This window comes from Callithrix jacchus, chromosome 1 (assembly GCF_049354715.1).
Source record: "Callithrix jacchus isolate 240 chromosome 1, calJac240_pri, whole genome shotgun sequence".
NCBI lineage: Eukaryota > Metazoa > Chordata > Mammalia > Primates > Cebidae > Callithrix > Callithrix jacchus.
In genome coordinates, this window is record NC_133502.1 from 183,309,337 (window position 1) to 183,325,460 (window position 16,124).

A 16,124-nucleotide genomic window follows, 5' to 3' on the forward strand; every position below is an offset into this window, starting at 1 on the left:
AAGGAAAACTGAGGTTTAAAATAATTTTCATCAGGGAAAAAGTTTCTCATACTCCTGTGCATTTGGAAATGTGAGTGGCACCGGCTCCTCACGAGTTTGGCCCGGGTGGCAGTGATGGCGGCAGGGTGTGGGATTGCGTGGGCCATGCTGCCACTATTGGAGGTGGATAGTCCTTGGTGAGAGGGGGCTCGTTATTTTCCACCAAAGCCCTACCTTCTTCCCAGGAAATGGTTCTTAGTCCATCGGGGCTGCTATGACAAAAAGATTCTAAAATGGGTGGCTTGCAAACAACAGGAAATTATTTCTCACAGTCCTGGAGGCTAGGAAGTCCAAGATCTCAGCACCCGCAGATTCAGTGTCTAGGGAGGACTGCTTTCTGGTCCCCTGATGGTCCCCTCTCACTGTGTCCTCACATGACAGAAGAGGAGAGATGAGCACTCTGGGGCCTCTGGTGAGGGCACTAATCCTAATCACAGGGTCCCCACCCTGTGACACAGTCAGTCACCTCCCCAAGGCCCCGCCTCCTAGTTCCATTGCCCTGGGTGTTAGGGTTCACCATGTAAGTTTTGGGGGACACAGACATTCAGGCACAGCAGGATCCTTTTGTGTTCCTTTGAGTTCACTGACCTTTGGCCTGTGTCTGGACCTTCCTCTGCCTTGCATTCTGAAGGGGCACCTGTTTAAGCATGACTGGCAGATTGAGAGTCAAAGTCAGCTCTCATTTAGCCCCCAGCTGCTGGGGGGTTACCAGGATGCCCCAAATATGAGTTCATATCCAGGCCTTGGGCAAAAGCCTATCCCTCTCTGGGCTGTGTACATATCTGGCCCAGCTGTGCTACAACTCCTGAGTGCTCCTTTTCCGGGGCTGCTGGCCGGCATGTCACAGAGGCTCCAGTCCAGTCCTTCCCAGTCGGGGCCACTTCCTGCCTGCCTGGGGAGTGCCCTCTAATGGGAGGTGCTGCACACCGCACCACACACACAGCAGCCCCAAGTCAGCAGCTCCGTGACTGAGAAACCCTGGGAAGCTCTGGTTCTGTCTAGTTGGTTCCATTCCTCTAACGGGGATCCTAAAAGGCTAGAACTGTAGGACTGGGAGGGGTCTCAGGAGCCTGTAGTCCTACCTGTCTGTTCTCAGCCGGGCATGGCCAGGGTGGGAGCAGTAGTGTCCCCCAGCCTGCCCAGAGAGAGAGGGGAGAAGGTGCCAATGCCCCCCGGACGCTGTACCAGGGAGTTTAGTGCTCCTGGAAAATAGCACCAGCCACACAAATCTGGTCCCCTGGGACTCACAGCATGGGGGTGGGGCCGTGGCTGGCCATCGCTTGCATTTAGGGTCAGGTGCTGCTGGACAGGCTCAGTCCTGATTGTATTCTCAGACACACCTGCGGTTTTCCTGTGCACTTCAGAGGAAATAAGTGGAGTCTAAAGTTGCTATTCTGTTTTGCAAGTGTGGTGAGAACTCAAAACTGCCCTAAAAAAAGAAAGTAGCTCATCTCCTAAAAAGCCCTTCTCTGTGGCGTTCTGGGCTATTGTCTCTTAGGCGATGCCTCCCCGTGGTGAGAAGGCAGGTGATTTCCTGGGGCCCCCAGCTCTGTGTCAGCCTGCATGGCCGTCCCTGTTCTCTTTTCCTCTGGGGGCTTCCAGGCAGGATTGCTTCAGAAGAAGGCATCTGCTGGGAAAAAAACACCACCAAGTGCTTGGGAACCACTCGCCTCTCGGCGGCCAGCCCAGCTGAGTCACTTCCCACCTTCCCGGGCTGCTCCGGCCCACAGGTGCTGCCAAGCGCGTGCTGTGCTCGTGCGGGGCGGGGGGCAGCGGCCTGCAGCGGGGTGTCCTGAGCCTCTTGGTGGTTTGGCTGGCTGCTCCCACTCGGCCTGGAATGCGCACGGCGTGTTTGGCGCTTCCTCTCCGTCTTGAGGTCCATGTCCCATCTCAGGCTTGGGCAGAGACTAGCGTGGGGGAGGCTTGTTTGGAATCGGCCTCCCTGCTTTGGCCGGTGCCATTTCTGAGCTGTGCCCTGTTCCCCCGAGGCACTCGGTGCTGGCCCACATGAGTGTGCTGTGCCGAGTGCCAGGCCAGGCGAACCAGAGAGCTGGGCGTGGAGGGAGGTGTCCCTGGTCTCTCCCCTAGTGGTGGTGGCCAGTTGTGGAGCAGGCGTGACATGGGCAATGGTGGAGGCAGGCCCAGTGGCAGAGCTCTTGCTTGACCCCGTGCTCCAAGCCCCGTGATTGTGATTCAGGATAGCCACGCCACTGCGCTGTGTGGCTGGAAGTAGAAGGTGGCACTGGAGTGGAAGGTGCTTCTGCAGAGATGTCCGCTGCTCCTAGGGAGGGCCAGGGCACACAGCCCATGTGCCAGCTCTGCAGAAAGGAGCACCTCCGTGTCTCCATCCCTTCCCAGAGCCCCTTCCTTTCTGGGACCTGGGGAAAGGCCAGAACTGCCAAGTCTGTGGGAAGTTCCGGCCACTAGAGGGCAGCAGCAGCCCCTGCGTCCTCCAGCGCTCCGTGGCCTTCAGCCTCAGCCTGGAACCTCGGGGGGAACTGTGACTTCTCTCTTTCATGTCTCGTGGGCAGTGGCCCAAGGTGGTCTCTCTAGCTAAGTCAGCCTGCTGGGAGGGCTGAAGTCAAAGACATTAACAGCAAGTGTGTGACTGCCTCGAATTCAGTGCGCCCCACGAATTTCCCTCCACCGGCCCCCAGTGAGAATGTCAGCAGGGAGCTGGGGTGGCGTGTCCTGAACTCTGGTGAGAACCACAATAAGTGTTATCATCCTTAATCAGTAATATCACAGTATCATCTATTAATGACAACATGGAATCAAAATAGATAGCTTATTGAAACCTCCTGTGTGCTGGGTGCTGTTCTGAAGGCTTAGCAGGCATCTCCCTCCCAGCAGTGGTAACGGGGTGAGGGTGGCCATCCTCTCCTCTTCCCAAATGAGGAAACCGAGGCATTGTCAGAGGCCACAGAGCGGGAGCTGGGACCTCATCAAGTCTGCCTGACTCAGACCCCACTTCCTCCCCTCCCCATACCTCGGAAAGGTGGGGGCGTTTCTAGAAGATGATTCTATAATGGGAATTGGGGTGGGTGTGTTGGCTGTGGGGTGTGGGCCCTTGGATGGGTGGATCCAGAACTTGGGCTGAAAGGCCAGGGACGGGTGTGGGTCTTTACATAAAGAACAGGAGTCAGTGGAGTCAGACCAGGAACTGTGGACACGCCGGGCCTCCTGAGGCCACAGGGGGACATGTGGGAGGGAGTGTACTGAGGGTGGGGTGACAGCCTCATCTATCAGCTTCGGGGAGCTCAGCCCGTCTTTGCACTTGGGGCCTAGACCTGTGCCTGCGAGAGCGCTAGAGAGGTTGAGATTTGTAACTACTCGCTCCTTTTCCTTTTGCCACCCACACAGGGGGCTGATGGCATCCGTGGTCTGAAGGGCACGAAGGGCGAGAAGGTGAGTCTGTCCCTGTTGCCGTGGGGCCCCCTGCCTAGTCTGGAGCTGGATTCCAGCCAGCAGCCCCTCCCACGATGCTTCCACCATGAAGCCAGCTGAGGTGGATGTCATCTCTGAGTACTGAGGGGAATGGATGGGACTCTGGAAAGTGTCTGTTTACAGATGGAAAAACAATACCTTGAGGAGGACAGGCCCTCGGGTCCCCTGGGCCACATTCCTGGGGGTGCTGAGTGGGTCTGGGGTTTGTGTCTCTGCACAGGGAGAAGGCCCTGGCCCCAGAGATGACACACAGCCCCCCATATGCCTGCAGGGGCAGCAGACCTCTGCCCACTCCCCACTCCCAGGTGGGCAGCCTTGCATGGCCGCTGACACGAGGGTCCATTCAATTGTTGGATGTTCCTTCCTGGGCAGCCCCACAGCTGCAGAAACTCCCACTGTGCAGCAGAGCCAGGCCCAGAGGGTGAGGCCGTGCCATTAGCCATGGTCAGCAGGTGCAGGTCAGGCCTAAGCAGACAGGCTGAACAAGGCCTGTGGCTAAGACAAGGCTGAACCACACCCCCATGCACATCTGCCAGAGTCGGAACGTTAGGTGCAGCCCGCGGCAGCGAGCGCCTGAGCCACGAGGAGCTGCCTGGGCAGCCACATGTCTCTTCTCACTTTGGTGGAAGGAAGCTCAGAGCCAAACCCAAGGCCCATTTGTGACACAGATTGAGGCCTCAGGTGCTGCCCTCCCCGCCGTGGCCTCCCGCTCTGCTGTGGGTCCTCCCTAACGTGCTTTGTAGCCACAAGGTGCTTGTTCTCCATGAGACATGCTGGACCCCTTTGCTGGGCAGACCCTGGGCTCTCCCCGGCCACAGGGGCCTGTGGAGCTGGAGTGTGGTCACTGGCGTTTGCTGCTGGGATGATCGCGTGCCGAGACTTCCTTATTTGCCAACTTTCAAAAGATGTCGCTTGGATTGTTCCCTGTGAAATCTGCCAGCCTGAGAGCCATTCCTGAGGGTGTGCATCGCGTAGCCACAGCTGAATCCGAAATGACACGGCAGCAGGAACGTCCTTGTTCTGTGGCGTTTGCCGAGCGTGACTGTCCCTGGTTTCTGTTCTCAGTGGCTGCCCTTGTGGGAGGCCCAGCCAAGAGGCCCGAGCCTGTGTGCCGGCCCCGCTCCTTCCCGAGTGCACCTGCTCATCGGCACCTGAGGTCCACATCCGGGAAAGCTCCTGAGCAATTTGGCCTCTCCAAGAGCGCTGCTTTCTACATGGAGCCAGTTGGGGCTTCGGAACACATCCATTCCCTTTCAGAACACATGGTCCCCAGCCCAGAGTTGCGTCCCATGGGTCCCCAGTGAGGCTCCCTTTCGAAGTTGGCTTCACAGAGTCCAGCTTTGCCACTGTATCTTCTCACATTTTTCCCTAGCCAGAGACAGGACTACTTGAGATGATAGTGATGGGATTGTGCTGGGGACACCTTCTTGCCAGGAGGGCGACCACACTGTTCCCGAGGGCCACGCAAGCGACCGAGATGGTCTGCGACGCGGGGGCAGTGTCGGAGGGCCATCTTTGTAGACGTCTGCATTATTTGTGGCTGCTTCCAGGCTTGCAGCCCTATGTGAACAGTGTGGACAAAGGCCTGGGGCCCTGGGGGTGCTGGGAGCTGGTGCTGGCTGGAGAGGGCTGGATTCTCACCGCACAGAAGGCTGCTTCCTTGTGTGTGCTCCCGGCCGGGCCTTGAATGTTTACGACCTGGCTAAGTCCCAGATCTTGTCCTTTCACTCTTTTTGCATCAAGACGTAGCCCATGAATAACGAGAGGAAAAGCCCAGCCAAGAGCCCTCTCTCTGGGGCCACCTGTGCCCTGTGCAGAAGGACCCAGGGCTTTTGCCCTGTGCTTTCCTGAATGGGGAAGGCCCAGACCGGGGACTCGAACAGACAGCAGAGCGCTGACCTTCGGCAGCCTCGCTTCTGTCCCAGATTGGCCAGTAGCCTTGGGGTGTGTGGGCTTCCACTTCCTTTGCCACCCCCGGCGACACCCCTAACCTTCAGAAAGCACTGCCTGTGGTTGCAATACTGGCAAGAGCAGGGGTTAGGGATTCTTTGCAGGGGCCTTTTATCCAGTACCACCTCCTCGGTTGTCACCCCCTTTACCTGTCACTGGCTTTGGTGCTGATGGGATGCCACAAAGTGCGCCAAGAAACGATGTCTGGAGCTCGGGGCCTGGGCTTGCTGAGGCCTCGCCATGCAGAACGTTCAGATTCAAACTGGGCCCACCTGAGAAGCAGGGATGAGGCTCTCTCCAGCTTCAGAACGTTTGAAGCGTCAGCCGGAAATACAGAGCTCACGGGAATGCCATTCTCCAGGGGCGGGCCCTGAGCCCAACCTGTCCAGGGTGTGAACTGCTCCCCAAGGGTGGGGGACCTAGTGCAGAGTGTGGTTGTTGGAGCAGGGAAGGGAACAGCAGGGAGGTGGGTCCTCTTGTCTAGACTAAGGCCTTCTCTTGTCCTGTATTCAGGGTGAAGACGGCTTTCCTGGGTTTAAAGGAGACATGGGCATCAAGGGTGATCGGGTGAGCATCTCAGGTTTGGGATGTGGGCTGGGAAAGGCCAGGTGGGCTTGGCCGGGTGGGAGGGGGTGGGGGATGTCTTCAGCCACAGGGCAGCTTCTCAGAATGGAGGGAAACTCTCGGCAGAGATTCCTGGTGGGAAGGGGACGGTGGCCTGGAGCCCAGTGCCTGACTCTCCAGCTCTTCTTCACCTCCTCCTCGGCTTGCCCCTTGGGGACTGGGGATGGCCTGTGGTAGCCAGCTCCTCCGCCCAGTGTCCCACACAAGGGGTCAGTGGGGGCTGGGTTTGCTTCTGGCTGCTCCTGTGGACTGCAGAGTTATTCACCTGACTGGAGAGCAATGAGCCATGCCTGGGAAGAGAAAGGAAAGCGGCCGGGGACAGGACCCAGCATCCCCATGGAGCGCAGCAGCTGCCCAGGCCATAGGGCGAGTGCTCACAGGGCAGCATGCAACGTGGGTCTAGGATCCCTGCAAGCCTGGGGAGCATGCTGGTCCCCAAAGAGTTCTTCAGGGGCCCTGGAACCCCCATACAGTCCTGTGGTCTGTGATTTTGGCTCAGGAGAAGCCACAGCACCCTGGCTTGTCTTTAAATGAATGATGTAGCTCAGTCCAGAGGAAGCTGGTAGGCGCTGGGAGTGGCTGGGGCTTGCCAGCAACCACAGAAAGCCAGGGCTGCACATTCCCGTAATTAAAGAGAAAGTGACGCCAGGGGCATGAAGGAAGGGTAGGGAGCCCTTAGAGTAGCTGGGGCAGCAAAAGCCTCCTGGAGGTTTCCCCAGTAACCTCTCAGTGAGCGGAAGCCCAGGCAGAAGGGACCGAGACGCCTCGGCCCTCCGGTGCGCACAGTAGACAACGGGGACAGCTGTGCACACACCGGGATGGACATCTGTCGGCTACAGCAGGGCTGTCACCCAGCTGCCGCGATCGTCCCCTGCCACGTAGGCTCACAGGTGGCTTTCCAGAAGAGGCAAGCCACACACTTGGCACTTTGTCCCAACCTAGCAGGCAAAAGGCAGAGGCAGTCTGCACCTCTGTGAGAAGGCAGGAGGAGGAAGGAGGGCATGTGTTTCACAAGGTTGTCCCAGTTAAGTCGCTGCTGAACACACCCATTCTAGAACTTCCTTCCCAGTGGAAGGCTCCCGAGTCCCCGCAGCCCAGCAGCCTCTCGGTTTGATGGTGAAAGTCCCTTTCTCCTCCTTTCTGATGCCTCTGTGCACGCACGTGGTGTGCACATTACCAGGGTGCGGCTTCAGAAGAGACAACATGTGTTCCTGTGCCAGGGCTCCGGGAGTCCAGCTCGTGTTGCAGTGGGACGAGCGTGGGATGCGGGGCTGGGAGCCGTCCTGGGCCCAGGGAATGGGACCACGGATCCGGACTCAGAGAGCGCAGCCTGGTGCTCTGTCCCTTCTCAGCGCTCTGTACATGTGCGGAGGATTATCTTGCTGAACGAGAGGAATGCCTCTTAGGGACAGAGAGTCCTGACCTGATGACAGATCAGAGCTTCAGAATTAGGAAGTTAGCTTTTCTCTGTGCAATACACATTTGTGTTGTGGGCTTGCACCACTGCCTTACTGCTGCTCCTGGAGACAAGTGATCAGGGAAGGACCTGTCCACTGCTGGACAAAGGGTGCCAGGAAGGGTATCAGAGACTCTGCTGTGGCGCTGCCATTGCCCGGGCAGGCTCCAGAGCCCTCTTCCCTGCCTGAGCCCCAAGCTCCAAGTCTGTAACGGGGAAGTTGGCCGAGGCGGAATTTAAGCCCTTCTGTTTCTATGACGCCTTCCACGGCCCTCCCATGTGCCCATGATGCCCAGGTGACCATGGATCCCAGGCTGGTGTCCATTTCCCACCTCCTGGGGTCTCAGAAGCAGCAGCACTCCCAGTCACTCTGCTCTATTTGGAGAAGTAGCAATTGAGAGCTACTATTGTTAACCAAAGTTATTTTGGCCAAGAGGCATTCAATTTAGAGGAGGTGATTGGGAAGTCTGAGTGTGCAGCCTTGAGAAAATAAATGGCAGGTGCAGAGAAGGCAGCTTCGCCGGGCCTGGGAGTTGGCTGCACAGTGCGCTCATTCTGTCGGTGGCTCCAGGAGCAGCTCGGCAGCCTGAGTGAGGCCGAGCTGGCGGAGCAGCTCTGACCACAGCGTGCCCACGGCCCATCCCCTTGCACTCAGAACCGTGCAGGGAATCCTGTGTGCGGGGGGTCTTCTTATCTCCTCTTTTCTGGCTTGCAGGGGGAGATCGGGCCACCCGGTCCCAGGGGAGAAGATGGCCCTGAAGGCCCAAAGGGTCGTGGAGGTCCCAATGGTGATCCCGGTCCCCTGGGGCCCCCTGGGGAGAAGGTTTGTGATGTGGGACGTTCAGCCCCTTTCCCGGGGGGGATCTGGTGGGCCCTTCCCCGTGGCCTTGGATTCCCATTGGCTGTGACTGCCCTAGGCGTGGGGTGAAGGTGATTCCTAAGCGGGCTCCTGTCTCCACCCGGGGCTCTTGCTGCTGCTGCTGCTGGGAAGCTGTTTGCTGAGGACCCTTTCCTAGTCCTGGGTTCGGCCCTTCCCAGCCCTCCACCATCACCTTGGAGGGCTCCTTCCTTCCACCCAGAGGCCACAAAGCCTGCATCTGAGCCCCAGGACTCCAGGACCCCTGCCTTGTCACATTCCCGCCTCCACACCTGGGTAATAATGGCATCCCCACCCTGGCCTGAAGCTGTGGCAGCCTGGGAGGAAGGAAGGCCGGGCTCCTCAGAGCAGACTCTGGCACACAGCCATCCACAGGCCTGCGGTTTCCTGCTGTGGGAGGCTCCCAGGCCAGCCACACTCCCTGGCTCCACCCTGTTGCTACCCTGGGCCCCGGCAGGAATGGTCAGGCAGTGGCCCAGGCTTTCTGCCCCATCCTGCTACGTGGCTGGGACTGGTACAGAAGGGCTCAGAGACGCCCCTAGATGAAGAACACTGTGACCTGGGGCACTTGCCTCTAACCGCGCTTGCTCCCCAGTGGCACAACCTCTCCTCCAGGGGCCTTAGAGTCTCCCTCAGTGGGGGGACCATCAGCTGGCCACTGGACTCCATGGGTACTGGCAGTGCTCCCACCCAGGTGGGCAGGGCCTCTGTGTGGTGACATGTGCCCTGGCCTCTGCATACCACACCCACCTCCAGGCCCCTGGCAGGACTCATGGCCTTTCTCTCTGCTCCAGGGAAACGGATGGAGCAATACCGTGCTCACTACTAATGCCACCCTTTCTTTCCCAGGGAAAACTCGGCGTCCCAGGGTTACCGGGGTACCCAGGAAGACAAGGACCGAAGGTAATTCCAGCCATTAGGTGTCCCGGGACAGGTGGAGGGATGTCTTCCCTGCCCTTCCCACCCTTTCATCCATTCCCGGTCCCCGCCTTGGGGGCGTGTGTGACACTGTCACTCTCAGACTCCATGGTGTTCACTGCCTTCTGCATTCATTTGCCAAGTTGAAAGGAGGCTCTTGGGTGATGGGATGAGTCCTCTGCCCCAGGTGGCACAGACACCTGGGGTCCTTCCGGGGTCCTCCTAGAGTCCCCTGGGGTCTTCGGCACCTGTTGCTTGGCTCGTAGCCCTCGTACCCCAGCTTGTCCATACCCAGAACCTGAGGGACAGTCGCCGCTCAACTCCACCTCACTGGCGATTTGAAGGCTATTTGCTCATAATGGAGTATAAAGAAGGAGGAAACCTTTCTTATGTGAAATCATGTTCAGGTTGAAGTGAAACAGCTCCTTCAGGCTTTGGAAGTCATTGAAAATGTTATTTTTTTCAAATCTCACATTTTATTATTCATGGTTCTTCCTTAAAGAATAGCCAGCTGGCTGCACTGGAGACATAATTACCAGGCAAAGCGGGCCGACTTTCTCAGATCTGCCTCTGCCCGAGGCGCCTCCTTTAGCCTCAGCTAAAGACCTCTGTGGTCTCACATGTGCAGTCTTGTTAACCGGAGGACGGTGTGTGGGCTGGGGCTCCTCCAGGTACTTCCATTCTCATCAAGGGAATGCTCTATCCATCCTTTCTGTGGAGCGGGAAGGCCCCTGCTCCATGTGTGTAGATGCATGCGCCATATGCAGGAGAGGTAGCTTGCCGTGAAACAGGAATTTCATGTAGGATCTAGCGGTGGCTTACTGAACGTGGGTGTGACGTAGCTGCTGACAGCAGCGTCTTACCCCATGTGGTAGAGGGGCTGATGGGCACTTTCCTCTCTTTTAATACACATCCCTCTGGGGATGGAGAGAAGGGGATGTTTGGGAGAGAGGGGTGGTCGAAATCAAGTTCAAGCAACTTTTTGGAAAAGGGATGGCACGTGTGTCCAGGTCAGAGACGAAAAGTAGCCATCAGCACAGTGACCTGGTTTCTGAACTGAACTCCGTCACCTGCACTGAGGTTTCCTGGGTCCCATCCCCTGCCTAGATTGGCAGGTGGGTGTGTGAGTGGCTTGGCTGAGCTCGGTCCTCTGTGAGAAATACGAGGTTTGGATATGTGTGAGCTCTTCTTGGACACAAGTGTGCCTTCAGGACGGGATTTTAAGCCAGACAGATAGAGACCTGCCAAAGACGGTGGCTAGCGCCCACACGGCCGGCGGCTGAGCAGCCTCATGGCGGTGCTGCTCCTGCACAGAGTGGGCGTTTGGATACTCACCAGGTCACAGTCCCTAAATCCATCTCTGATCTGTGTGCACCTTGCAGACTCCTAGAATTAAAGAACTGGTAGGTGCTACAGTCAGTGCATAAATTTGCATTCATTCCCAACTCTGCAAGCTGCTGTGCTTTATTTAGAGGGATTGTGGGACACAAGGCACAGAAAACACAATGTCACAGCGCGATGTTCATGTCTCACCTCAGTTCAGCTCAGCAGTGTGCATCTCTTTCTCCCAAACACCAGCCACCATCCTATGGACAAGGGTGCGCGGGGGAGGGAGCATGGTGAAAACTCTAATTCAGCTTTACAGCTGAAGCCTGTGAAATGCTTAGGAAGTATTTATTGAGTAGAGAGGATGGATGGAGGGATAGGTGAGTGGGTGAGTAGAGGGGTGTGGATAGGTAGATGGGTGAATGAGTAGGTAGATGGATAGACGGCTGGGTGGGTTGGGCTGAGAGGTGAATGAATGGGTGGGTGGGCAGGTGAGTAGACAGGTGGATGAATAGGGGGTGGGTGTCTAGGTAGACAGGCAAATGGATGAACAGTTAATGGGTAGGTGGGTAGGTAGGCAGGTAGGTGGATAGATAGGTGGGCCAGTAGGTACATAGGAGGGTGAATGGATGGGTGGGCAGGTGGGTAGACAGTTGGGTGAATGGAGGGGTGGGTGGGTAGGTAGATAGGCAAGTGGATGAATGGGTGGGTGGGTAGGTAGGCAGATGGATGAGTGGGTAGGTGGGTAGGTAGACAAGTAGATGGATAGACAGACAGGTGGGCCAGTGGGTAGACAGGTGGATCATTGGGTGGGTGGGTGGGTGGGTGGACAGGTACATGGATAAATTGGTGGATAGGTGGGCAGGTAGGTAGATGGGTAGGTGGGTGGGTGGGCAGGTGGAGTCTGGGGCAGAGGCTGTGTCCTGGCATGCAGGCTGTCCCCCAGGCTGCCCGTGCAGCATGACTCCTTCCTTCCCAGCTCTTACCCCTCCTTTTCAACTCTCTTTCAGGGCTCTATTGGATTCCCTGGATTTCCTGGCGCCAATGGAGAGAAGGGCGGCAGGGTAAGGACAGCCTGGCCCCTGGGCAGGCAGCTGGTCCTGCTGCCTCTGTGTGTAGTGGGTTCATTTTCTAGTGGCCTATTTATTTCTCATGCCTTTTGCTGCTGAAACTGTTCTCCTGAACAGCTGGCCTTAAGATCTCGACCTTTAGCGCCAAGCACTGGTGACACTCTGCAGACTTTGGGCTGGGCAGGTTTGTGATAGGAAGGGGCAGAGGCAGGAGGGAACTGTGTTGAGGAAATGGAGCTTTCTAATGAGCACCACAGTCCAGAGGCTCTGTCAGGTCATTGGTGAAAATCATATTATTCTCTTCTACCCAAGTGGACTTTTCCTCCAAGCTAATTTTTAAAGAAAAGGGAAAAGGAGATTGCGTTTTCCTTTTAAAAATGTCCCACTACCTACCATAGTCCAAATTTAAAGTCATTTAAATTAACATTAAATTGAACAGGGTTAGCAAGCTGCCGTTGCCATCGACACCTACCAGGCTGCAGCATGGTTCCAGTCCTCTTTGTTCTCACCCTCCACACGCGTGGGCTGGGGGAGCTGTGTTCTCCCCGCGCCTTCTGGAGCCCCTGCTGGCCCAGGCCTCCCTGCAGGAGCTGCCCTGGATGCTTGTTAGTGACATCACAGCACCTTAGTGTTGCTGTTCGGGACAATAGGAGTGAGGTGGTTCTCAGGCCTTGGACTCTGAGCTGGCCTTGTCCATGGGTGTATCGGGGGGACAGACAGGCCAGTCTGTGGTGCATATACAAGACAGTGTCTGCAGAGCAGGTCCGGGGGATGGCAGAGCTCACACCTTCCTCATAGCCCCAGCCGCAATCCTGCAGCCCCGTCCCAGCTCCTCTTCCTATGCCCCATCTTGCTCTCCCAGGCCAGATGGAGCTACAGAGTCACAGCTCCCTCTTGGGCCCATCCCTTCTGGCCACCACGGTAGAAGCAAGCAGATGTGCTCTGCCAGATTCAGCAAACAGGAAGAGGAAGACTGTTCTAAGTTGACAACACAGACCCGAGGAGACGATTATCTTCATCTCTGTCCCTCTCTCTCTGTCCTTCTCTCTTCATCCATCCATACATACATACACTCACCCATCCACCCACTCATCCATCATCCATCCCCCCACCCACCCATCCATCCATCATCCATCCCCCCACCCACTCATCCATCCATCCACCCACCCACCCACCCATCCATCCCCCCACCCATCCATCCATCCCCCCACACATCCATCCATCATCTATCCCCCCACCCACTCATCCATCCATCCATTCATTCCTCCACCCATCCATCCATCCCCTTACACATCCATCCATCCATCATCCATCCCCCCAACCCACTCATCCATCCATCCATCCATCCCCCCACCCATCCATCCATCCCCCTACACATCCATCCATTCATCATCCATACCCCCACCCACTCATCCACCCATCCATTCACCCATCCATCCACCCCCCCACCCACTTATCCACCCATCATCTATCTCCCCACCCACTCACCCATCCATCCCCCCACCCACCCACCCACCCATCCATCCATCCACCCACCCATCCATCTTCTATTATCTGTCCATCTCTGTCTATATCCATCCAGCCCATCCACCTCTCCATCTGTCTCTTTCTAGCTGTCATTCTTCCTCTGGAGAAGGCCTGGCTAGTGCGTTGGGGATAGGCTGTCTTCTGAAATACTCTTAGATACCACTCTGAGAAGTGTGGGGAATATGGGGTACCCCAGTGGGCTGCTGCAGTGCTGGGGGACCTTTCACACTGCACTGCAGTGAGAGTGTCCAGGAGAGGATGTGACCTTCTGCAACTGGTCGTGGGATGTGACCACAAGCCCTTTCCATGGAGGTCTGCGTGGGACCAGGGACCTTGTGGAGCGCCTGGAGCCCTTGGTCACTCCCAGGCTCCTGACTGGGGCTCTGCCCCTCATGCGTCTCAGCCTCCCCATCCCTGAGCTGAGGAGCTTGAATGGATGCTCCAGATACCCCTTGGTCCCCATCAGCCACTGTCCAGGGCATCAGCACTGTGGGTCTCCAGTCACAACGCAAAGCCTGACTCAAGCCAAGACCTGCCAGACACCATGTGCCACGGGCACCCATGGGAGCCACTCACAGCCTTTCGGCAGCCTCTGTTGTCTGGCCCTGCCCGGGGACATTTCATTCACTGCTGCACCTGGCTCATGGCACAACCCACAGCACAGACCTCAGGCCAAAAGGGCAAGGCTGTTTGCTTCCCCTTGAGCCGTAGTGGTTTGTGCATGTGAGATGGGGCCCTGCCCTCCTTCATCTCCATCATCACGGTCCTTTGGAGCTTCCTGTTCAGGACGCTGATCCCAGCCTTTGCCTGCGTGAGCCTTCGGTGGCATCGTCACTGCAGAATGGCGCCTGCAGCACTGCCTGGTTTCCTGCATAGGTTTGCCGCTTTGTGCCACGTTCACAGAATGACGGAGGGTGTGGGTGGCGTCTGGTCTACTAGGTTGGGCCTCCCAGTTGTCCACAGGAAGCTGGGGTCCAGGCTGTCCTTGCAAAGGGGCCCATCCTCTTTTGTTGACTGCAGGAGCCTCACTCAGGTTACCCAGAAGCCTCTAGGCGCTGGCTTGTCTTCTGCGCCTTGGTGAATGGATACTGCCCACGGGTTTTGCCCTTGGCTACCCGTCTTTTGCCTTGGGCTTTGTACTTGGTAGTCTTGGGGGCCGTCCATTCACTTAAACAGCATATGCGTCGTAAGTCCTTGCTAAGTGCTGGGTGCTCTGCTACGCTCTGGGGACTCAGGTGGTCAAACCAGACATCCTCTGGCCTCCAGAGAGGGACACCACCCAGTGAGCTGCACTCAGGAGTGGTGGCTGTGATGATGAAGGACAAGGGTGAGTCAGGAAAGGGTCATAGATAGCAGAGTCTGACCCAGAAGGTCCAGGGAGGCCTCCTGGAGCAGTGACATTTTTGCTGAGGCCTGCAGGAGCTGCAGAAGTGGATCGTGTGGTGTGTAGAGCAGGCAGAGCTGTGGGATCGGGAGGCACAGAGCCAGAAGGCTGGCACAGGACCGGGCCCCGCAAGGGAGACGTGGGAGTGGGCTGTGGGCTGCGGAGCCTGGCCGGGCAGACAGCTGCTTTGGGAGAAGCTCTTTAGCCCAAGGCACTGGGACCCACTGAAGGTTTTAGCCAGGGGGTATGGCACTGGAGGTTGTTTGAAGGAGCTCTGGGCCCAGTGTGGGGCAGGAATCATCGGGGCCATTCCAAGGGTGTGAAGAGAAAAGCCAGCAGGAGGTCTGTGCTCATCCAGAGAGGTCTTTGGTTTATTTTATTTTATTTATTTTTTTGAGACAGAGTCTCTCTTGCTTTATCACCCAGGCTGGAGTGCAGTGGTATGATCTTGGCTCGCAACCTCTACCTCCCAGGGTCAAGTGATACTCCTGCCTCAGCCTCCTAAGTAGCTGGAGATTATGGGTGTGCACCACAACGCCTGGCTAATTTTGTATTTTTAGTAGAGACGAGGTTTCACCATGGCCAGTTTTGAACTGCTGACCTCTAGTGATCTGCCTTCCTCAGCTTCCCAAAGTGCTGGGATTGAAAGCATGAAGCACTGTGCCCAACCCAGAGAGGTCTTTTAAAATATCTTGGATATTCTAGCCAGATGGATGCTTCTAGGTGCTAGGATGCCAGGCCTGAGTGCCTGCAAGCAGGTGTGTGTGTGCACATGTGAATGTGTGTGCATGTATGTGTGTGAATGTGTTCATGTGTGTGCTCATGTGTGTGCATACCTGTGTGTCTTCATGTGTGTGCATGTATGTGTGCGTATTTGTGCATGCATGTGTTCATGTGTGTGCACATGCATTGTGCATATGCGTGTTCATGTGTGGTGCCCATGCACGTGTTTGTGTGTGCACATGTGGGGATTGTGTTCGTGCATGTGTGTGCACGCGTGTCCGTGTGTGCACATGTATGTTCACGTGTGTCCGCACGTGCACATGCGCACACGTGTTTGTGTGTGCATGCATGTGTTCATGTGTGTTCACATGTGTTCATGGGGTTCGTGTGTGTGTGTGTGTCTGACTTCCATCTCTGCCTGCCTGGTCCTACCTCCCATGGGGCTAGTGTTGGTTCTGTGGACCTTGACTATTGGCCAAACATGGAAATGCCAAGGGCAGAAGCACTGTGTCAACCCAGCTGAAGCCAAAGGAAGAGGAATGGATGTGAGCAAAGTGCTGGTTTGCTCCTTGGGCCAAGGAGAGATCCAGGAGACCCCTTCCCGGGAGGAAGGAAGACCAGCCCTTCAGATGCACTGCCCGCTGGCGGTACCCACGCCTTCAAGCTGTGTTTGGCTTCCCGGCACAACCGTTGCTGGGAGTGTCCCTGCCTCCTGAAGGGCAAGAAGACAGGGTCCCCCAAGCAATTTGCCAGGGAGAAGGTTAGGGAGACTTGGGGGGATAT

At 56.8% G+C, this 16,124-nt stretch overlaps 1 protein-coding gene across 4 annotated transcripts in view; it reads left to right on the top strand.

Annotated features, from left to right (window-relative positions):
• COL5A1 (collagen type V alpha 1 chain) overlaps positions 1-16,124 on the top strand; it is a 193,252-nt gene that overhangs the window by 126,269 nt on the left and 50,859 nt on the right. For all 4 annotated transcript variants that reach the window (XR_013527273.1, XM_035262258.3, XM_035262257.3 and 1 more), the window contains exons 28-32: positions 3,403-3,447; positions 5,950-6,003; positions 8,232-8,339; positions 9,243-9,296; positions 11,648-11,701. Coding sequence is in view for 3 of the 4 variants with exons in the window: in XM_035262258.3 (XP_035118149.2) it covers positions 3,403-3,447; positions 5,950-6,003; positions 8,232-8,339; positions 9,243-9,296; positions 11,648-11,701 (315 nt within the window). In the remaining variant the exon portion in view is untranslated. The remainder of the gene's footprint in view (positions 1-3,402; positions 3,448-5,949; positions 6,004-8,231; positions 8,340-9,242; positions 9,297-11,647; positions 11,702-16,124) is intronic.